The sequence below is a fragment of the Haliaeetus albicilla genome, chromosome Z, assembly GCF_947461875.1.
Source record: "Haliaeetus albicilla chromosome Z, bHalAlb1.1, whole genome shotgun sequence".
Taxonomy (NCBI): Eukaryota; Metazoa; Chordata; class Aves; order Accipitriformes; family Accipitridae; genus Haliaeetus; species Haliaeetus albicilla.
The window spans coordinates 28546755-28570843 of record NC_091516.1 but is presented as its reverse complement, the minus strand read 5'-3'; the positions used below and the strand labels follow the sequence as shown (position 1 = coordinate 28570843).

Here is a 24089-nt window from a genome sequence, read left to right as displayed (position 1 = left end):
TTTTTTAGGAGATGAAAAGTTTATTTAAAAACTGCCAACATTTAACAAAAACAATTTTACACTATTTTCTGTTTTCTACAGAAATACAATAACTTACAGCTGTGCTTAGTCCATTCTGTCACTAATACATATAAAAACAAGTCTGCTGATAAATAAGTGAAAAACAAAAATCCATTTACCAACCACCACCACTCAAATTGTACCTGTAAATTTTGGAAGACATCTGCATAGAATAGTTAGGACTGTAGGGGTGCTTTTTTTTTTTTTTTTTTTTTTTTGTACTATTAGGATATGTAAAAATTTAATTAACATGCAATACAAAATATTTAAGATAAACAAGGTAAAATTCAGTGTGTACAACTGGAAAGCAGTGCTAGGATGCCCTCCTATGTTTCTAACTAGACATCAGAAAACGGAACGTTTTATATGGCAGAATTTCAACTTCCCTTCACAGCAAAACTAGATTTATAACCATGAAAATCTATATTTGGCTAGGTTACACTGAAGATGGATTAAAGGTGTGGAGAAAATTACCTAGTACTAGATAACAACACATAAGTGTAGAACATCTCAAATCAAAATTAAGCAGATGCATTTTAAAAAGGAAATTAGCTGTTACCTAGTTATAAGCATTTGTGAGATGACAGGGTGACAAATGTGCAGTTTATTCTTGCACCATACATAAATGTATATAGCACGCTTGGAGAACTGCAACACTTAAGCCATTCACTATTTATTAAGACTTTCTCCCCTCAGTATTGCATCAATTATGACATGGCACTTAAAATCTTGCCATCTGTCTCTAAATACCTTGCATAAAACTCAGGCATTGACCTATATGCTACTGATATGCAATACTTCCGAAACTAATATATTGTATGAAACTTTTTTCAACTAGAAAAGGGAGAAAAGAGTGGGGGGTGGGGATGTGGGGGTGGGGAGAGAAGGGAGAGGAAGAGGGGAAGGGAAAAGAGGGGGGAAAGAGAGGAAAAAAGGAAGCCTTCTTAGCTATTGATACCTCATAGTACCCATGTTTCTCTCTAGCTGCCCTTTTAAACCTATAATATTCTACAACCTTAACAGTTTCTCCTCAGTCACAGTGCTAATGAATAGACACTACCCTAACTGCTTTTTTCCTTGAAGCCATAAATACGACCATTTGCGAAAGACAAAGAAGTCACAATGCATCACACTAAATATGTCAAAGCTACCATGTAGTGACTGATATCCTCCCCGCAGCATGGCCTGATCCTATGTCAGTGAAGTCAGTGGGAATTTTGTCACTCATTTCAACAGATGTAAAAATCAAGCACTCAGATTGGAAACAAACTAACAACTAGATCTTGCAAATTATTTCTGTACAAGGACACTGGAGGGTTTATTACTTGCTCATACTAAGCTTTCTGATTTAATGAACCCCCAAATGAAGTAAACCAAGATTGTACATATCTACTCAGGGCTTCCTTACATATTCTTTCCGCCTTCTGTCCTAGCAGGCAGTAAGAGAAAATGAAAAAAAAACCAAACCAAAAACCTGCATGAGTAGAACATGTCCTTGCTTCTTTAAGTTTTGCATTTAAGATGAACAATATTTTCAGTAATGCCCTGTGATTGCAGGTGCTCATTTTAGAACAGCTGGAATGAATCACATTGTCTAGGAGGAGAGAGAAAAGGTGCTAGCATTTTCCAATAAAACCGAGCCCTTTAAGGAGAGCTCTCAAATCCAATAATTCAAAATCAGAAGGCATTCAAAATGATGAGTAACTTCGAAAATCTTTTTTAAATGTGATTCATTTTTATAAAAAGAATGTGAGAAAAATATTGAAAATAAAGTACCAAAAAGACTACTTGGTTTTTGTCTTCAAATATCAATTTCAGTTGCTAGTTTCTGTCTGATGTACTTTCCCCAGTCTCCTGTGATGCTGAAGCACTTCATACAAAATATGCCTGTGCGTTCCTTCCTGGAAGACCCCTGAAAGGTATACCCCAGGTAGGACACTGGCTGAGCACTTCCCAGTTCTCCCAGCTTGCAAGACCTTACAAACTCTTCCACCATCTCAAACACTCCCTACAAGCACCTGAATAAACACCACCGCTAATAATTTGGTTTGTGTACGCACACATTTGCCCAAGTATCATGAAAGTAGGGCAGACTAAACCAGAGAGGGTAAGCAAGATATCTCACTGCTTTCAGCAAAAACCCTGACATTGGCAATGATCCTGCTAGATTCAGACTTAGGACAGGTCGTCTTCCATGGAAGAGTTCTGTTCGCAGATCACCACTGTTATATAAAAATAGCTGTATGTGGGAGATTTTTGCCTTTTTCACAGGACATTACATAACTATAGTTCTGCCATCCATCCATCCATCCATCCACCTACATATACATGCACACTTATTATGGGAGCATAAATACAGATAATTTATTCACAGATAAGCTACTAATGAAAAAGAAAAGAAAACAATCCCCTTCTGAAAAGAATTCATCCTATGACAAAGTAAGACCAGTGAAAAACAAACTTAATGCTTTACACTGACTATCCTGTAGAACACTGGTCACTTACCAGATTACTTTCCAGTGTCTTAATGTCCTATCATCATTTTATTATTTCTTCTACAAAATTTACCATTTATCTAATTTATCTGCATTGGAAATCTACATAAAATTTACAATGGTCACAACTGTGTATCTGAGAATTTTTCATAGAAAAAATATTGCAAAATATTATGTTTAAAACTGACTGTATTTCCCCCTAATAAGAAAGCTGTGAGAATTAAATATTTTTTCATGTATCATGGTAAAATAAACATTTTGCCCTACACAGAATAGTGCTTTAATAGACATGACTGTGTTACAAAATCAGTGTTTAATGGCTAACTTGAATACTGTAGTGGTGTCACTACATTGGATCTTAATGCTGCTTAAAACCATTTAAGACAGATATTCCTATTATATGAAATTAAAGATGACATTCCCAAGCACACTTTTCAAGATGACTACCCAGTTTTAAATGTAGCCACTTCAAAAAATAAAAACTGGAACAAAAGGGAATGAACACAGTAGGTATAAATATATTTTGTCTTGTAAAAACAAGTTCTGGTACCTTGTATCATTTATGTGATTTTTCACTAACAGGTAATACTCTGTTAAAAAAACCCATTAATCTATTCATTCTATGCAGCCACCCAGGAAATCTTACCATATTAATAACATACCAATTTCATAACTTTATTTACAATGAACATACAGGAATACCTCATCCAAGAAAAGCTCTTTGTTTTACCAGAATTATATTCTGTTCAGAAAGTGTCCTGTGAAGGAAATATGCACTTCACTGTGGGTTCTCCCCACCTCCATCTATACAGTAGGATTAACAGCAGGTTCCAGATGGTGCAGATAAAGATGCTTAATAAACTAGACTTCAGTTAAGAGTTCTGGTCTTCAGAATAGTTGTATTGTACACAACCACCTGCCAGCTATCAACAACTAAAAGCTTTTGCAATTCTAGTACTCAGACTCCTAACAAAAGTTTTTTAAAAAAATAAATCTAAGATACACAATGCATCAACACAGATACGGTAAAAAGCTTCCCCATCATTACAACTGTCCTGGTTTCAGCTGGAATGGAGTTAATTCTCCTTCTAGTAGTTGGTATAGTGTTATGTTTTGGATTTAGTATGAGAGGAATGTTGATAACACACTGATGTTTTCAGTTGTTGCTGAGTAGTGTTTATACTAAGTCAAGATTTTTCAGCTTCTCATGCGCAGCCAGCGAGAAGGCTGGAGGGGCACAAGAAGTTGGTATGGGACGCAGCCAGGGCACCTGACCCAAACTGGCCAACGGGGTATTCCATACCATGTGACATCATGGCCAGTATATAAACTGGGGGGAGTTGGGCGGGGGGCGCAGATCGCTGCTCGGGAACTAACTGGCAATCAGTCGGCCGGTGGTGAGCAATTGTATTGTGCATCGCTTCTTTTGCATATTCCAATCCTTTTATTAGTATTGTCATTTTGTTATTGTTATCATTATTAGTTTCTTCCTTTCTGTTCTATTAAACCGTTCTTATCTCAACCCACGAGTTTTACTTTTTTTTCTGATTCTCTCCCCCAGCCCACTGGATGGGGGGGCAGTGAGTGAGCGGCTGCGTGGTGCTTAGTTACCGGCTGGGGTTAAACCACAACAACAACATATGTCTTTGTGAGATACTACTGAATATCCTACTGAATAGTACTATGGAACCCAGAAAAGAAACCCAGAAACTGTCAGGAGCTTCCTGCAAGACTGCAACAGCAATTTAAGATACAGAATAACAATATGATGCAGATGACATGGTAAGGTCTAGTGTGAATCATTAGGAACAGCATTAGCTTGTGGGTAGATATAAAATGCTATGCTAGACAAAAAAAAATTAAAAGCCAGTTATTACGTGTTTAGTATTTATGGGTTTTTCTTAAAATCAATAATTATAAACTGTAAAAATGTACCCTAATTCACTACAATACACTATGCCCTGAGAAGTAACATTACACACTAAGTAAAAGCCACTAGAAAGTGTCAGGTCTATAATTCAAAAGCATAAACTGTCTACAAGGAATTCCTTGGAAGCACATATTTCCTCCATTTTTCAGCAATACATTGCCTCTTCAGAGGAAAAGACTAATGAAAGTTTATGCTAATTCTAGTTTTCCCAACTTTAACTACATGATGGGTTTTTTTGCTTTTCTCCTTTAAACTCTCCTGGGGAAACTAGATGGCTTCATAGATAAAGCTCTTGCATTTCACCTCTCAAAGAGGATGTAGGCCTAGCATGAGGTTCTGAAAAAATTGAGCCTGATGAACTCCACTTCAGGACATCAATCAGAGCACTTTTTGGGAGGTAGTCAGAGTTATCTAAACATGAAAAGAGGCCACCTCACCAATGCTTTGCTACATTCTTCTTTGCTGGTTGGAAGAACAGAGAAGAGGTTGGGAAGGAAACACACCTCAGCACATAGGGAAAAAAAAGAAGGAAAATTATCTTAGACAGGGACACTGAACTTCCTTTGAAACTAACTTGAATGTTAAGTGCATTTGAGAATAGGTGAGTTACCCTCTTTCCTTTACATCTGACATAAATAAAACAGTAAGATCTAATTGTAAAGACCCCTCATCACCAAATGAATACAGGACAAACATGCATTTAAAAGTCACATCTACACTTCACTGCTTTTTCCAAAATTGCTCTAGAAGATACAGCTCAGGAGTTGAGGGATTTTTTTTCCCCATGCTTTAAGTGCAACATTTCACTTCCTATTAAATTAAAAAAACTAAGGAACATTCTTTCCTCACAGAAGGCAAAACAAAACTAAGCAACCAACCTTGTCCAAAAATTCAATCATCAAGTCTCTGAAGACTCACCACTTAAATTATTCTCTGGTAGTCACATTTTGTGCATTCTATTACATGTTATTCTGAAAAAGTATGCTTGTTAAGTCCAGCTATGCAGATGAGCCTTTCCAAACCCCTTTGTTTCTGGTCATCAATATTATACAGTACTATTTTAAAAATTCATTAATTATCTACTTCAGAAAAAACTCACTCCTGTTCATAAAGACTAGCTACACATTCTAATTAAGCAGCACTAACACAAAACTGGAAATGCCAGATATTTTGATTGTAAGACTGAATCTATGCTTTCTCACTATATTATCACTCTGCTTGTCTTAAAACAAGTTCTACATAAGGTAATTAATCAAACAGTATAAACTGACAATTTACTTTTCCCCCTATTTAAATGACACAAGGGTTTGATTGTGTAAAGAATATGTAAGAAGTCAATAAAACACTTAATAAGCAGGCATGAGTAGATTAACGAATATTAATCAGAGCAGCTATAGCAATGCATTCCAATAACAACTTTATACAAGTTTTTTGTATATTGTAGCTGTCATTAATGCTGCAAGTGTTGCTCCAGTGACTGTAACACATGACAAACCAAATGCCAATGAAATAACAGTGAATGTATTTAGCAGCAGAGAATTCAACCCCTTAAAAATGTGATTCCTTCTATTCTAATTTCTGTAGTTTCAAATTACTTTTGTTCCTCAAAACCCTTTGTTTCTAGCACAAAAAAATTTCTGCAAAGACTAATCCAGTGAACAAAAAGAATTCGTATAAATTCAAATGACACATACTATAGCAGAAGATAAAATCAGTAAAGATGCTGAACTTTATATGAAGACATTTACAAAGTTTGATCTTATATTTGAAGGAACTTCAGAGTGAGAGCCTTGTATTCTGCAGCTTCTGTTGGACATTTTCTCTGCAGGAATGTTCACTGACTACATTATAAACCTCTGACACACAGTAGCTGTACTTGGTAACCTTTATGCATGTTAACTACCAATGGCCTGAAGCCACTTTTCTTCAAGCTGGTGCCCACATGGGCCTCTGCAGTGATACTGAATGGTTAGACAGGTATGTTTCAAAGATCATAGTGCCAGAACATCACACAGTTGTAAGTTTAATGCAATTTGTTGGAAGCATCTCTTCAATTATTTCACATAAGAGGCTTCAGGACATTGGCAGCTTGAAGTAATTTAGTTATGTAATTTCTTCTTTCATGTAATTTATATTGTTACCATGAAAAAATTAAAGCTCCATTTAGACGGCTTATTGTTTGCATTTCTTTCAAAGCGGAAGATATGACTTGTTTCAATTTCACTTTTATTGTGTAGGCTTTAAAAACTCACACTTAAGAGTCGTACTACAGCCATCAGTGTTTTGTAAAAGTACTAAAAAAATCAGCGTCATCTTTAATCAGAGCTCTCAGAACATTTTCCAAGTATGAAAATACAATGCAACTCTGTTCAGCTACATAGGACCAAATCTTGTCTTCCTACCAGCACGCATAACTCATGCTGACATGAATAGGAACTGTATACCTGTATATGAGGGCAGCTGATCTTAAGTGCTCACGATGGAAAGATTGTCTAATTCAATAGCACAGTACTTCCACGATATAGCTCTAAGAAAGCCAACTAAGACTTCAGATTATAGTCTGGAAGAAATACGTAACGGGTTTCAAGCCAGATTCTAATATAAATTTTTTCCTCTAAAAACCTCAGTCATTCCAGTGCAAGAAGAGAGCACGTCTTCCCTTCCAGAGTTCAAGAAATACTTCTTAGCATGCTCCCGTTTCCCAGTCTGCTCCTGCCGCTAAAATTTTTCTCATGAACAGGTAATTTTTGCCAAGGTAAACAGAATACATAACTACATTACTAAGTAATCCAGAACCAAGAACATAATCCTTAATACATTGCCAGCTGACTTCATACTTCCCAGGTTCATACTACTCATTAGTGGGATATTGTTAATCAAGCTGACCCAGGTTTCTACATATGCTTTAATGTATCTTTCATAATCAAAGAGCATCAAGTCCACTGGGATGGGTAAAAGTTCTTGCTTGAGTTAAGAACTTAAGTTCAGACTCCGGTTTGTACCTGAAACTACCCATTTGTCAGTGGTCAATAGAGACAGAATCTTATGACAAAATTATCCTCTCAAGCCATTCCCACACCTCCTTCACACATTGATTACGTTCTTCTGCAACTAAAACCATCAACCAAGACAACATCCCTGAGTACTTCAAAACAAACAGGCGTGTAAGTCGTTCCTAGCTATACAGAGCCAGGTGTGGATGCCCACTGGGACAAAGGTTTGCCATGGAGATGCTAAAGCCTATGTCAGTCTTATCTAGATACTGTAAATGGAAGAGTGTACATTTATAAATGTCTCTGTTAGCTACTTTGTGCCTGAAATGAATTACGACCATACTCTCTAAGACTAGAGGTGGTCTATTTTCATTTTGAAATGCAAGAGTAACCCCCATCCATCAAATTATTTAAAACTGTTGGAATTCTGCATGTTTCAAGTGCCTTTTTTCCTTGCAAATTATACCTTTGAGCAGGCTACCTGGTTTTTTTCTCCCTCATTGTTGCTCTCTCTGCCCAACAGAAACAGCAGCTTGAATCTTATCACAGTCAGGAGGCACTTTGGGCAGGAGAAACATAAAGCAATCTTGGCAAAGACTCTAGCTTGAAAATCTAATCCCCTCAGTGAATAGTCTGTTCAGAGGTGATGTTGCCATTGTACAAGCTTCTACACTTGTACAATGTTTCTCCCCTGGGTCTTTGGACCAGCACAATTCCATTAGTGTAAAAAATCCCTTATATAGACAAGTTCTAAGGAAATGACAAAATAAACCATTCATGTTTCATTTCACTGGAGTAGAAATGTGTTTCAAATTCCCTTAAAATTTACAGTTAATGTAAACAGAGATGTATGGTTGGAGAAGTGCTTTTAAGGAAGAGTCGAAAAAAACCTCAAAGACTGAAGCTCTGCAAAAGAACAAAAGTGAAGAGATAGCTCCCTCCTGCTGTCTTTTTTTTAAATTGTATAGTCTCAGTGACCAGTCAGAAGAGTTTTTACTCCCATCATCTAGTGGACTTGTATGGTCTTGGTTAAATACAAGTTACCGATGTGTGGTTTAGCAGGCTGAGATTCTGCAGTATACATAATACATTCAGAAATGTGTATCAAGTGCCATTAATTCTGGACTGTTGAGATAAAATAAATAAATACCAAGTAGGAAATAAAGGTAAAGCAGTCTGTTCTAAGAAAAGTATTTCCAAACATAACATTGAATGTAAGTGTAAGCGTGAATGGTGTTTGAACTATTTTGTGTCACATTTTCCTCTATCTGCTTTTCAGGATTTCAACTTCACAGACATTCCTATCAAATTCATGTGACAACTAATAAGCAAGCAAAAATCCAGTTACAATAGTAGAATAGTTATAATAGTAAAAGGTGTTGGAAAACAGCGTTGGAGCCTTGAGAAAGAAACACTGCAGCCTGGTGTTCTACGAAAGGTTGCTAATACAAAAGTAATAGCACTCAATATAGTCTGAATCCAAAAATGTATCAGCAAGATGCCACTATAGTAAAGAGGAGCAACCTGGAAACAGGTTTAGTTGATACTGACAGATCCTCCTATTCTTTTTCCAGACACGCTGTCTCAAAAGCATTTGGGACTTTTTTCCTTTTTTTTTTTGGTGGTTTTTTTTTGTTTTTTTAAGCCAAATGATTCAGAGTCCACCTTAATGCAGAAGTTAGAAAATAAGAAAATGGCATGGTAGGAAGCTGACAAAGTGATTTCTTAAAAAGATTAAAGAACAAACTGCATTTGATTAATACAAAGGTATACCAGTTCCTTAATAAATAAAGTGAGAGACTTCTAATCTGAATATGAACTTTAGGACTGACCATTAAAAGATTGAGAAACACACGGTTAGCTAACACTTGCAACCAAGACATGCATTTGTGTCTAAAAAGAGAATATTGCACTAAAAGAACCCTGAAGGCTTTAAACTCTTCCTTCACTGACCTAAAAAAGTAACTAACCATTTCCTATAAGCAGTAGCAAACCTGGCTTGGTCCGCATCCCTACAAGTTGATAATACTTTATCAATGAACCGGTATTCCACTTCTGGACCAAAAGAGTCCTGCATAGGAGCACGCTTCAGGCGTTTTGTTTCTTGGGTATAACCTTGTTTGCTGCTGGATTCATTCAAACCATCAACATCCATAGCTTGTGCCATGGGACTTGTTGCAGGACTGTGGTGGGAATTATTCAGAGTTTCATCACTGCTGTCCACAGATGATACCACTGCACTCAGAAGAGGAATTTTGTTGCTTAGGTGGTGCTGAAGGTAGAACACACACCTTCTTCAGAGGAAAAGGAAGGAAGAAAAAAAAAGAAAAGGAAAAAAAAAAAAAAAGTCATGCACTGAAAATAATCTGCTGTTGCTGCTGAACTGCTTCAGTTCATTTGCCATCCCACCAGATTCCCCCACAAACAGACAGAAAATCTGCTGTCATTGCTCACACTCTACAAAAAAGGGCTCAATGTTACTTTGGCAAATCTGCAGGTACATACACCCAGCTGGTATGTATGTACGTACGTATACACCAGAGGTTTTCTGCAGCTGACCCATCTTCTGCCTATCTTTTGCTCATCTTTTGCCCTTTAAACATTTTAAGTGTGAAAAAGCCGATTAACACTATCTTGTGTCTCTTGCACAAACTATAGGGACAAGTAGAGCTTACATCAACAAGATACTTAAGCCAAATCAAATATTCCATTCAATAGCTCTGATTATGGTCTTGAATGTTTTCCAAAGGTTCAAGATATGGTAGCTTAGAAATTTTTTATTGAGTGGTAACTTTTAAAATCAGAACAATTTCTCTGGAAACGTCAGGGAAAGAACAATCCACAAATAGAAGGATGCTTTTTTGACCAAGTTCTCTTACCTATGACACCACAAGGTTTCATGCCCTGGGTAACTGTCAATCAGTTCAGTGCAGAGCTCCAATTCTTCCTCTAAATGGTGGGGGAGATCCACGCTCTGCTCCTCTGCACAGGCAGCTTCTGCCCCTGCACTCTCCTCCTCCTTTTGAAGGCTAGGGTTTTGCTCATTTATGATTTGATTTTGTGCCAGTACATTATTGTCAGTCACAGTTCTGCCTATCAAGGACTTGAGTAAGAACTGGCGGTAATGAAATCCACTATGGTCTGAGACATGCATGGATACCCAGTATTTAGTGGATGAAAGCTCATCAAGGAGAACCTGAAACAAAAAGCAGAAACAGTTATCAACCTGTATAAAGGAGGAATTTACCACCACTGTTTCTGTATTAAGGTAATCTTCTCCTCTGGGGATTTCAGCCACTGTGGTAATGGTTTAAGAACACACACCAAAAAATGAAATAATCACTCAGCCTGTTCCACTGTGTGCAGGTATCCCTGCACAAAAGAAATTATCTTCCAAAGTTCTTCCAAACTTTGAAAAGGTAGGTCTCTCAGAAACCTTCCCACAGGGTGAGGGGAAAAAAGCCCAAACCACTTATGATGAGAAATAAGCAGTGGTTTAAGAATCTCAAAATGGTTAGGAATAAAGACTACTGGAGGCAGAGGTAGAGGGTACACCAAACTACATGGATATTCGTTAGATGTATTTTAATTTTTGCTTAGTGCATTATGGATGTCAGAGGGTGGGTGAGTTGCTTAAAAAAAAAAAAGAAAAAAGAGGATTTAAAGTAATTTACACTTTCATTTTCCAGGAAAGAGTGTCAACCACTAACATTATGTTCCAAGTCCTAGAGCCTGTGGAATACAAAACTATTTGTCCATAGTTCAGTTGCTTGACTTGGCAATAGGTGAACTCCCAGAAAGGCTTTCACAATAACTGCGGTAAATACTTAACATTGATAGCAGCAGCTGTATTTCTAATACTGCTGGCACCTACAAATTTTCTCTGAATTCTGAATGTTTTTAAACCTTCAATATTTATTTCTGGGAAGACGGGTGAGTTTGGCTACTGGGCAAAGCTTCTTTTACTTTACTTTCTCTGTTAGAACTAATGGTTGTATTTTTTTAAAGGCTTTAAACCTCTTTCCTCACATTGCTCCTCCTCTGGAGTTTTAACTCTCCAAAGAGATCAAAACTACCTTTTTCGTTTACTTCTACAGACTTTGAATATAACCTTACTGATATATTCTTGCTTTTAATCTCTTTTTCTAAGCCGCCTATGTTACTTAACAGGACCAGCTGATGCAAAGCAACTTTCATAAACACAGCCCCCCACAAAGAAAACTATGGAAATGTGCTAGTTATACACCTTTTTTGTGGTGTGTCTGTTCTAAAAGATATTAGAGCAAATACAAACAATGTAAGCATTTGACGTAGATACCCAAGGTACTCAAGATGCTTTTTTAGATCTTGACAAGAGATACCAGCATCGTCTTCCTTTTATGAATCAGCAAACTGAAGGGCACTACTAAATAACAGCCCCCCGCCTCCCCACATTCTTAATGGGGCTAAAACTCCCCACCTCCAGTTCTGCACTTTAAACCACAAGATCAGCTTCTCTCTCCTCAGCACAATTGAGCTTACTATTTTACATTTCTGAACATGAAAATTTAAAAGCCTACTAAAACCAACACAGGCTCAAGGGTGACATCATAAATATCAGACCAGTGTTTATTCAGCTGGAACTGATACTACACACATTATGTCCAACTTAGATCTCAGAATAATCCAATTCATTTACCTGATATGTTTATAAGCTACAATGTTACCGGGGAATGTTGTAATTATGCATTTTAACTCCCTGCAGAAAGCAAACAGAACGAATCCCAGCAATACTCCTTACCTGAACTAGAAAACCTCTTTCAGAAAAGTAAGACAGAAGATTGCCATTAAAACTCTTGAGATCTACAAAAAACAACGCATCTCCCCTAGGAACCTCAGAGTAACAGTGGAAGATGCTTCAAACAACTGGAGGTAAAACAAAAGGCCAGGCAACATCTGAATTCCAACAGAGGTTCTTTCTTACCACGCCAGTTTTCTCCATTTCCACATTGAACAGCACAAGCCCTTTGCCATTCTTCTGTGAAGCAAAGACAAAATTGTATGAAAACACCTCCCTCCCCACTCTTGACAACCTCTTACAAAGGGTCCTCTTCTACCTTCAGTGGTGAGCCGAGTACCATGGAACTGGCATCCTGCTCCAGAATAGGACGTATGCGCTTGGTGACCTTTGCCTCGACTTCTGGGTCTGCACTCCCTCTTACTATCCTCCCTGACCCTGTGCTGGCTTTTTTAAAGTGCTTACCCACCATAAACTGCAGCCTCAAACTTCCTCCCTGGTCAGGGACACTGGGGAAATGAAAAGGAATTGTATCTGGGGAAAAAACTTCTAAGGATAACCAGATTAAATATAGTAATGTCCACTCACACAAAAGACAGGTACCTTTGGAGGTGCAGCCATCTAAGAAAAAGCCAAGGCCTTTACTGAGGATGTCTACAGGAAGAATTACTTCGTGTCTTATGAACATACTTCTGTCTTCTGGGCATCAAACAAGAGAGGTGTTGCCTCATGACAACCACCCCACCACTTGTTTCTTTGCTTGGTTTTTTATTGCAGGGCCTGATCAGTCACTCTCCATCCTGTAATTATGAAGTTGAGTATTCCTCTCTAAAGCAAACAAAAAAGTTTGTCCATCCTTGCTGAACTACATCCTATTTTTGTACCAGCATGATTTCTCTGAAGCATCATGATGGGTATGAATTTTAACAGACTATACTGATACTACACTCTTACTCTGGTTCTCTAACTAATTATGCACCCACTTATTAGTAGCTGTCTGGAGCCCTTGTTCCCTTGTTTCTCCCCCATTACCTAATGGTACTGTCACATGAGAAAGCTGAAGTCAAGCTTTCTTGTCTTTCTCTGAGGCAAGTACTCCAATACCAGAAAAATTAGATTGGTTTGGAACAATCTCTTCTTTACAAATCCTTAGTTGACATTAATGAACACTATTCAAACACTATGTAAACTTGCTAATGTGGTTCAAATTCTGCAGGAAAAACAAATTGAAATTTCTATATTCAAACAAGATAATGCTTTTCACTGTCTCTTGTAAGAAAGAAGAAACATCTATATTCTGTGAGATCTTCCTACACGGCCAAAACTTTTTCCTCTAGTATTTTGTATCTGTTTCCCAGATTTTGAACTGACATTCAGGCTGCAGAAGCATTAGGATTACCAAAACAAAGGAAAAAAACCCAAACGCTACAAAACTACCCCCTCAAATCCTCCAAAGCAGGCCAGTTTCATAAATGATAAACCTGTTTTGAGAAGTCTTATTTCAATGATAATACAACGTACACATCATGTTTCTGGCCTCTCTTTCCTTGTACACCATAATAAAAACTGCCTCAAACTACAGGCAAAGTTTGTACTATTGCAGAAATGTGGCCCTAAATGATACAGAGTACTCTAATTTGAGGCATCCTTGCAAGAACTAAATGGCTGGAAAATCATAGTGACTGTTTTATCTGCTAATTTTTGCAGCAAAGTTCCAGTCTTACATCTCAGTGAAATTGACCATTCTTTTCAGATAATCAAACACACAAATTGCTGAAGGGACAAAATGAGACATCCAGCAAGAAAACAACCTGTATATTTTTGTGAAAATCTCTAATGTCTGCTTTTTCCCTGTCCTTCTTTGTATTTGCTTTTTTCCTCATATGACACCTTGTGAATAATCACTTTCTAATTCTGCCTTTAAAGTCACCTAGACTCAGATTTTATGATTCCTGATATCTTTCATGTTCCACATGTTTTCCTAATTTTCCTGTATCCCAAATGCCTTTTGCTAGGCTATTTGAAGAGATGCATTGGTGGTGTCATGAAAAAAGCCTAGAGTCAACATGGAGATTTCCCAATGGATTAAACACACTGCTCAAGGAATAGCAGCACCAGTGAAATTTTGCCAGAGGTAACGAAAGCCAGTTGGACAAAACTAGAGAAAACAATTACTTCCTTAGTAACCAGCCTAAAAAGAAGACCCATAGGGGAACTGGCAAATGGACTTGGGAGTGAATGAACAAATTTAAAACACTTGCTTCACAGGCATGCTTCTGACTTGTCACACAAAGCATTGATAACTGCCAATGAACAAACCCACCACAACAATTCCAGCTCTGAGAAGATATTTCTATCACAGTGCAATTCTTTGTTTATTTAAATTAGTAAGGAATAGCAAGTGCAAACAGCACTCAGGGTGTTATCCCGATCTTCAAACTACTGTTAACTAAAGCATAAAATAACTCGAGCTTTAATTAACAGTGCTAATTTTTCCCTCTTTTTTAATACAGCTATTAATGACTTACGTGAAAGTCCCTGTTTCCTATTAATATAGACCTCTGACCCTAACTTCTAAACTCCAATCTATCCCAATCCTGTAATTCTTCTGAGTTTTCCATAACTATCTTTTCATACAAACTTGCTAGGCAGATGAGTCTGTCTCCCTCATGGAGTGTGGAGCATACTTGCTATTAACTACCAATCTGATACAGCTATTTTTAGAGTTTCTCAGCTGACAACAGGAAACACCAGTAAACAACATCCACTGCTAGCAGTAGCTGGCCCATAAGACATACCAATAGCTATGCTGACCCAACAACCTCCACTGAATTCCTCCCTCACTTCCCTATGTATTTACAGGATGGCAAAATGCGGCAGCTGCCATTAAAAGTGTGAGTGATGTGTCACTGTATCAGCCTAATATTCACAAGCTTAGCAACCACAGTATTAAAAACCTGCCTATATAATTTTAGACCATGTCACAATAACGAATTCAACTTGCTGCAGGTCTTGATGTTTTAGATACTACCATGTCATCTGAAATATTTGCCACTGCGTAAGATGTCCCTGTTGGAGCTGAAATAGCTTGATCAACCCCCATTTTAAATGCTGTCAAAAGATACTGTTGGAGCTGAAGAAACTAGTTACAAGCACTACTATGTTTTCTCTGAAATTCCTGCTGTCTTATATTCTGAAACCACAGATAAGCTCAATAAGGGTATCAAAACAAGACATCACATTACATTATCAAAATAGTATCTGTCATGTATTATCTTCTTCTCTATGAGGAATTTCCAGATTAGTGTTAGAAGAATTATCTCCAGTCGTCCCTTCTTTATTTCAGCTCACACAGTCCCATCTATCCTCCTGCCACAATTTCATTAATACTAAGTACCAACAGATACACAGAACTTTGTATATGGGCAAGAAAAAATCTGTTCTTTCTGCTGAGCAGAACCTGCTTACACTGGCAAGAAAAATGCAAAACATACTCATTGCAATATTTTGCCTTTTTTTTTAAAGCATTCTTAACTACCTGTGCTAACTTAATATGACACTCTCCCTCCATGTCATAGGCTCTGCTTGGCAAACCAGTATTTTTTATTTTTTTTTAGACAAGGAAATTTAAGACTTTATTCACTATTGTGTTATACCTTGACAGTCAGCTTTCCCAAATGCTGTAAAACCCAGATGCGATGGGACCAGGCATTGTAGTTGCTTGGATATCTCCCAGCAGCTTCAGAGCAGACATTCATTTCCTCCTGCACTAGTCGGTGAATTCTCTCCACAGGTGCTGCTCCCAAGTTTCCTTTAGTCACAAGACTGGGCAAGGAGTTTTCCTGAATTAGTTGTTGCAGCACCCATCGTCTGGTTAAACGATGTACAGTGTTAATGTTGAGAGAGAAATTTTAAGAGAAAAAAAATGTTTTTTCATTTATATAAATCAATGAAACCTTTCTGTTATTTCAGTTATCTGAACTACACTGTAACTAGATGATGAGTAAGCAGTAAACATAACCACCTGAACTCTTCCCATACTGAAAGCTATGACTTTATGATCACACTCCAAAATAATTTAAGTCTATTGTATTTGTTCGTTCGCACAGTGTAAGTGGTCATGGCTACTTACAGCAAACTAAAAGAAAACAGAAGGAAACAGCAAATTAATGGAAAAAAACACAAGAACTGTCTGCATGAGATTTCTAATGAGCTCCTCTTTCAGACTTGTATAGCACTAAAATAAAGCATCCAAAATGAGACAGAAAAAAGTGATTCAGTAAAAAAAAAATTTAACTGTGCTTTGGGAGTATTTTTTACATTTGTCAGTACTGCACACAGCAAGCCAAATTAAGTTTCTGTACACCACCAGCAGAAATAAAGTGCAAAAGACTTATGGTTTCAAGGGCTATACATATAACCAAAACAAATGTTTTTACTGTGAGTTATACGTATTTGATTTGAAGTGACTGAGATAAGCACAGATTCCTACATGGCTTTTAAATTTTACTTTCGACTGACTTTTAGTAGTATTTTAGTAGTATTTTTACATGAGTATTTTGAGAGGTGTCCTCAATGCTGCAGAAAATGTGCATCTGCAGACCCTACACAAAAGGGTCCTACAAAAAGGGATCACAGATGTGCAGACTTCGACGCAGCTGCATGTGTCACGAGAACTGCAATGGGCCCATGTGGAATGCTCTGGAAAGCTGGACATCCTCCACTCTGCAACAGAGAGGTTCTTCTCTTTTGTACTGGCTCACATTAGTTCCAAAACCAATTAATCGCTACTTTTCAGGTGTCACTCATGGTTAAGAGAAATCAATAAAAATAAAATAATAATTAAAAAAATCTTTAAAAAGAGAAATCTATTTTGCAATTCATATATAAAATTGCATATATACATATAAAATAAAAAATAGATAAGCCAACCACTGTTAAAAAAAAATCTGGTAATCCATCTGCCTTTTCTCTCATTTGAAAACATTTAGAATATTCTTTTGTACTGGTATTTTTTATTTACACTGTGTCTTTTTCTCTTAGTTATTTTAAAAATAGATTTAAACTATTGGAAGACAGTATGAAAGATCATTTATAAGAATGCAATTTTTAACCTGACTGCATTTCTCAGCAGAAATCATAAGCAGTGGATTGAAGACAGCATTCATACACTGCCTTCCTATGTAACATTTGTTTTAACTAAAGATGTACAGCCAAACAAACCATGCTCTTTGACTGTTGTGTAACTTTATTTTATGAAAGGTAGTAATTTTGAAGACTTAATTTTTGCTTTTTAACAATGTCTTTGATTCAAACATCACCATCTAGTACTTCTTCACTTCAATCAGCAGATTTGCAATAAACTGGAAATTCTAAAATGTCTAGGCATGAAAGCTAAATGAGTAGAGAGTCATTCCTTTAACAAAAGATAAGTATTATTGCATTAACTTCTGAGTAAAACCATACAAAGACAAATTATTTTGATCCTAAAATTATTTCAGTTTCTTAAAATGAGGGTTTTTTTAATAAAATAATTAATTCAGATGAATTTTATATACAGGAGCTTATGAAAAAATACAGATTTTATAGTTTCTGTGGCTACAACAAAAGAAAAAAATTATAAAATGAAATCTGAGCTATTTTCTGGACTTTTTGCATGGGAGGAAAGAAAGACGAGCACAGCCTCAGAAGATTTAAAATGTATTTTTGGTACCTGTTGAATATCATGGTATTATTTCAGAGGCTTTTAAGAGAACATTTTCTCCAATAAATTTGGAGAAAAGAAATTCAATTTCTTCTGTCACTGTATGTATGTTTCTATGAAACCCCCAAAACATATAGCAAAAGGCCATATAGCAAAGTGTATGACAGGTATTTTGATATCTTTAGTGAGTGTATCTGCCATGTGTAAGAAAAAAAATATTTGGATATTGCTCTACTGAATTTTATAATTGCCCCATTCTATTTTTTTGCACTTCTCTCTGAAGTTTGGTATCATGGGGGAACAGAAAACACAAGATTAATCACTATGCTGATGCAGAAAGAAAATTTTTGCAGATCTTCTTTTCTAACATGTATCAATCACGGTCAGCACATCCAAATACAAGCCAAACATTTGTACAATCATCCTCAAATACACTTTTTTGTTTTAGGCAAATATGAGAAAGAACAACAAATTATAACACTATTAAAATACTCCTAATTTAAGATTGCACAGACATTATAGAGAGAATTTTTTGTTACTTCTAAGATGTAAATAAATATTAAGAACCTACCATCCTGACTAATTTAATAAAAATGTATTGCTCATCATAATCATATGGATGGCACCAGGTTAAGCTCTAGTTACATGCAAAAAAATCATAGTTTCCCGGTGTTAGCTACCATGTAGTAAAGGCTAAACCATGACAAACCGCAAGATTTTTTCCCATTATTTCTACATACTCTTTTGCTTCAAACAAAACAATCAAGCAGCATGAGTGAGTAGCACGGAGATGATGAAAAGCAGTTGAAGAACAACAAAATTAAAAACCAACTTTGCAGAAATTCATCAGTATTGTTGCTGTATCAATGCTACTAAGAAAGAAATTAACAGAAATTAATTAGCTGCTTATAAGTTAAGAAACGCCTAGGAATATTCCATGTATTACATTCTAGGTTAACTTTGAGAATTTTAAGGTCATGCACTCACAAAGAAGAGTTTATCAACAACTCCTTCTTCCAAAAATTCATATATTATCAGTACAACTGAAGCTTTACTTCTGTTTTTGATAGTATGAGTCCCCTAATGGGGTATCAGCTTTACAGTTGTCCTAATGCTGGACACATGAAAATGCAAGCATTGTGAACTGCTTTCTAATGTGTTACAATGAAATCTCTTTAAGGCTGTCTATAAAAGGATGAGTTACCCTGTGAAAAATACAAAATAAAGAAAATCACACACATACCAAGATTTTAATTTTTTTTTAACCAAAGTTGAGCAATGGATTTATACTTCACTTGGCTGTGCTACAGGCATTTTATGTGCACTCAGTCATGACTGAGATGGTTAGCTTTGTGCATTTGAGTAATTCTGGAGTTATCTTTTCCAAAAATGTGCTCTGTTATTTTAATATTTAGTAGTGGTGACTTAATGACATTGCTTAAGTTAAAAATGATACAAATAAATCCATGAAACCAAAAAGACCAATATTGGAATGGAAAAGAACCCAACTTTGGTTATAAAGATTAGCTTTTACAGATTCTTGCCTTTCTGAAATGCCTGTAGACAAGCAATATCATAGTAAGTTGGAGGAGGGAAAAAGGGAGAAACCCACAATGCTCAGATACTTACTATTGATGGAATCTGAATTCTCAGGCTGAGAATTTTAGGTGCTGCAAGACATGATAAACCTTTAGGAAAATTTATCCCACCTCCAAATGTTATTTAAAAATATGCAGAAAAAAAGGTGCATATGATTTTACTTCTAAGTATAAAATATAGGCAGGTATCTTCAAAGCCAAAGCACAGTATTTTACAATGATTGGCTCAAAGAATCTGCTGTATTTCTAGATGTCCTCCTTCATCTATGGCTCTCCTTAACCCAAGCACAGGGGAAAAAAACCCTAGGAAAAAAGTTTAAGTTTGGGGAGGCAACAGAAGGCAAGGGAAACAAACCTATGAATCCATGTTTCTGGACTCTTTGGAAACTTGGTTAATGCGAGTTTTCCAAGATGCAAATCTTTAAGTGGATTTAAAGTGCCAGACAGTATTAATTCTTTCCTACAAAAGATAAAATACAGTTGTATGAATAAAAGAAGTAACCCGAAAACAGAACACAAATCCCAATAACAAATAGCATGGCATTTTCTTTGTATCATAGTAGAACTTCACTGTCAAAGTTCAAAAGTTTAAAAAGCCTTTTGTGGATTAACCCATTCCACTCTGCTATATATATGTGCACCCTATTCAACCAGGTCCAATAAAATAAATGCAGATCAAAGAACTTTATCTTAATCTGAACACATACAACCCATCGGTTCCCAAACCTACCCAAAAATCACTGAGTCAACTACATTTGAGTGTGGCTCTCCATCACATTTTCTGCTACTAATCAGAAAGCCAAAGAGTTTTGGCTATACCTAATGCCTGTTGAGAATAATGTTGCTTTTATCTGCGCACTCTTAAAAGCATCTTAATTAACACAAGCAGCAGTTTTTGTTGTTTTTTTCTTTGATACAAGGGCTGCCAATGGGCTTACACATATGACTAAACATTCCTTCTTGAAATTAAGCCCTTAGATCATTCCGTATGTCTGAAAATACAGTTACTCTTCCACACAGCCTTCCCCCCCCTCACTTACTTTTAGTTTTTAAATATGGCTCAAGATACAGTATCAAGGATCCTTAAATTTAAAAGGAAGTGGGAAATACTCTGTGTGTGTACAATGTTTCTCAAACAACAAGGTCTGAAATCGCTGAATTCACTTATGTGTAAAACAGCTTTTGGTTCAAAAAAATAAAAGAATTTGCCCTAACAAAATTTAGTGTTCATCCACCATAACACTTCCCAGAGTACCACCAACACAGACAGAGCAAAGTAAAAGTCCATATTTATCTTTCTTGCCTTTTTTGCACAGAATTCCCTGCCCCACGACCTATTCTTCTTTCTAGCTTTATAACTCACTGTCTGTCCTGAACATGTTCGTAGACATCGCCCCATCACCAGTTACTCCCAGGACATTAGTCTCCATATCTTATTCTCCAATCTAGTAGACAGTGGCTTTGAAGTAAAAATACAGTAAGTTCCAAAGGTACCATTTGCAGACAGGAAACATGCATTTTCCAGAACCTCCAGAAGTCACATTTAAAAACTGAGAGTGCAAGAAGTAGATAGAACCAATTTTGGCATGGGTTTGGTGTTTTGGTGTGGGTTTTTTGTTTTGAGTTGTGGGGATTTTTTTGTTTGGTTGGTTTTTGGGGGGTTGTGGGTTGGGTTTTTTTCATAATTTATGGTTCATCATAATGATATGCATGGCACCAGGTTCAGCAAGAGGAGCACTAGTAGGTGAAGAGCAGATGATTAATTTTCTGACAAAAAAAAGGGGGGGGGGGGGGGCAGGGGGAAGGGGACAAGAAGGAAATACACTCGGAAAAAAGCTGCTATCCAGTAAGAAGGTGAAAATTCTCTGCAGTCTAACACAGAACACGTAATGTGGCTTTAAAGTTATGGCCCAACTCTCACAAAAAAATGGACATATTCCTTTAGTGTGAGCACTTACCGTCATTTTCTGTCTGTTTTGGAAGTTTTCAGTAGAAAACTGACTCCACCTGGTATATCGGCTTTGTGTTGCTTTAAATGAACTGTATACCCACAGTCAGAAGCTAATGGTGGCAACACTAACAGTGAGCAACATATTATTTCAAATTCAAGAAAAATAGTGAGATGTATACATCTAGGCACTAGCCTAGACCCTTCTTTTGCTACTGAACCAACAGTCAAATAAATCCTTAAGGAAATTTTGCTCCTGATACCATCTGCAGAGATCAGAAACTTAAGCTACTAGGACATTTGCTTTTATCTGAATCAAGTTCCAGCATGTTTCAGATTGGATGCTTTTAGCAGGTGCTCAACAGGAAATCCAGGTATACCATCCAGGAGTGGCAGACTGAGCAGACTGTTTGGTGCCAGTGCATTGACTTTTGCAAAGCAGACAAGAGAAAGATTCAGGGAATGTCAACACTAGAACAGGTGGAATAATTGCCCTATTACTGCAATGCAAAAGGTGACATTTTGGGAAAAATCACTTACCATGTGGACAATGAAAAAGCAGCCTAGATCAGTCTAACACTCAAAACAAATGCATGTACATATGTAACAAAGATTTAGATTACCAGGCCACCTACCTCCCAAAACCTAAACTCTTGTTGAAGAAATTGCTCTTTCTATATTCAAGCATTAACTGTAAAGTAAACTTACTCTTTTGCAAAGTTGAGGAACATTACAGACAAGATTCACTGCTGTGATAGAAAAGCAGTTTTTAGCTTCATAGATTTTTCAGATGACAGACCCCCCCATTCACAACTAAGGGACTTCAATCACATGTATGACTAAAGTATCATATACTCCCAAATAAACCTCTTTCAAGCTCTTTCAGCAAACATCCAACTTGGATATATAATTTCTAGCTCACTTTTCTGTCATGTGGACCATAGATAACTTTTCAGCCTTCAAAACTCTAGCTCCCATAAAAGATAATAAGAAACGATTTTGACATTCCTTATGTTTTTGCTGACACCTTTGAAGTCATTGATATCTGACAGAAAAACATTTGACTTTTCAGAGCGTCTTGTTATCTAATGTCTTTTGACTTTTGATCAATTGTACCTGCCAGCAAGTATATCAGCAAGAACAAAAAAACCTATGACAATTCCTTTACAATCACTTACATAAAGATTTTGGTCATTTTAACTTGGAAGTTTTTTCAACTACTAAAAACACAGGATAACTGAAATTATGATTAACAACTGGGGATGTCCTGTTGCCCATTCAGTATACCAGGGATTTCGCTCTGAGTTCTAAGAAGCGACACGTCTCCTATTCTTTAGCATGTCTTCCTACACAACACAGTTCTCATGGTTTAGGTTATAGTCCCTGACCTTCTGTAGCTTCCCAGTCACTTTTAATTAAAATAAATAAATAAAAGACAAACCTATGCAGGCATATTACAATAGTTTAGAATAGCTACAAAGTCAAGATAGATTACCTATCTCTTCTTAGAGGTTAACACATTTGAAGTTTTATGTTCTCCTGTGTTTCATTAACCAGATACAACCTCCTGTGATTGTCAGCTGAGCTGAAATACTCATTAGCCTTCCACACCGCCACTCCAGTCTTCTTGCCCTGTCAAGTCCTGTCTCCTTTCCTTTCCTTTTCCTACTCTTGAACAACTCTCTGTATCTCCAAATTCATTGCTATTGAGTCAACCACTATCTCTGAAGCTCTCAAGAGAGAATTCAACATAGGAAAAAGGGATTATCCCAGCCTAAAATGAAAGGGTCATTAAATTCTACAGGAAACACTCTATGCGCAGGGCTGCTATTCAGTAAATAACTATTACACTTTTTATTTTCTAGGCTACTTAGAGTCTGTGACGCTCTTCCCCCTTAAAATAAAGCAGTGAATTTGTGTGTGGAGAAACTAAGATGAATCTGGCACAACAAACATCCTCTGAGCAAGATGAAAACAATCATCCCACGGCAGATCCATCAAGTTCTGCAAGCCAAGTTCAAGTCCCACACAATTAGTTCCCAGCTTACACTAGCTCAGAAAAGGATTTACATTCAGCATCTGTACAGAACAGTCTGTCCTCTACTCTGTGACTGTATATGCCATACGTCTGGCTAGCTTGACCTGTCATTTACTGAAGTAGGAATTTCACAGAATAAAAAAAGAAACTGAAATGTTGGGCCAGTTAAGTTCCCTTCAAAAGAGCAAACTCCCAGCAGCAGCCTAAAACAACGTAGGGTCAGATTCACCAATGCAGTCCCTCAACTAGAGCAGGCTCAGCGGTAAACTCCACAGCTACTGACTGGCTGGTATAACGGCTTCTCTCCGAATGCTAAATGAAGCTTCAAAGACAGACTGCCAATCAGGTCACTGGCCAAGAATTTGGGGAGCAACACCACCTTATGTAGTAATTTGTATGCTTTGGTAAACCATATATGTCATAAAAGTGAAAACAATCCTCATCCATATTCCTGAACATTTTTAATTCCATTTACAACTTTGAACTACTCCTCTCATGTACGTAAGACCAAACCCTTTCAGCTGTCAGGCAGAAAAAAAGCTAGAC

The 24089-nt window shown here is 36.9% G+C and overlaps 1 protein-coding gene across 2 annotated transcripts in view; it reads right to left on the bottom strand.

Moving 5' to 3' along the window:
• PTAR1 (protein prenyltransferase alpha subunit repeat containing 1) overlaps positions 1 to 24089 on the bottom strand; it is a 47828-nt gene continuing 23739 nt past the window's right edge. The window contains exons 4-8 of one of the 2 annotated variants that reach the window (XM_069776760.1): positions 19913 to 20017; positions 15912 to 16125; positions 12442 to 12495; positions 10358 to 10674; positions 1 to 9772 (exon numbers count right to left, since the gene is read on the bottom strand). In XM_069776760.1, coding sequence (XP_069632861.1) covers positions 9424 to 9772; positions 10358 to 10674; positions 12442 to 12495; positions 15912 to 16125; positions 19913 to 20017 — 1039 coding nt within the window. In that variant the 3' untranslated portion in view covers positions 1 to 9423. The remainder of the gene's footprint in view (positions 9773 to 10357; positions 10675 to 12441; positions 12496 to 15911; positions 16126 to 19912; positions 20018 to 24089) is intronic. The other variant, XM_069776761.1, reaches the window with a different exon arrangement.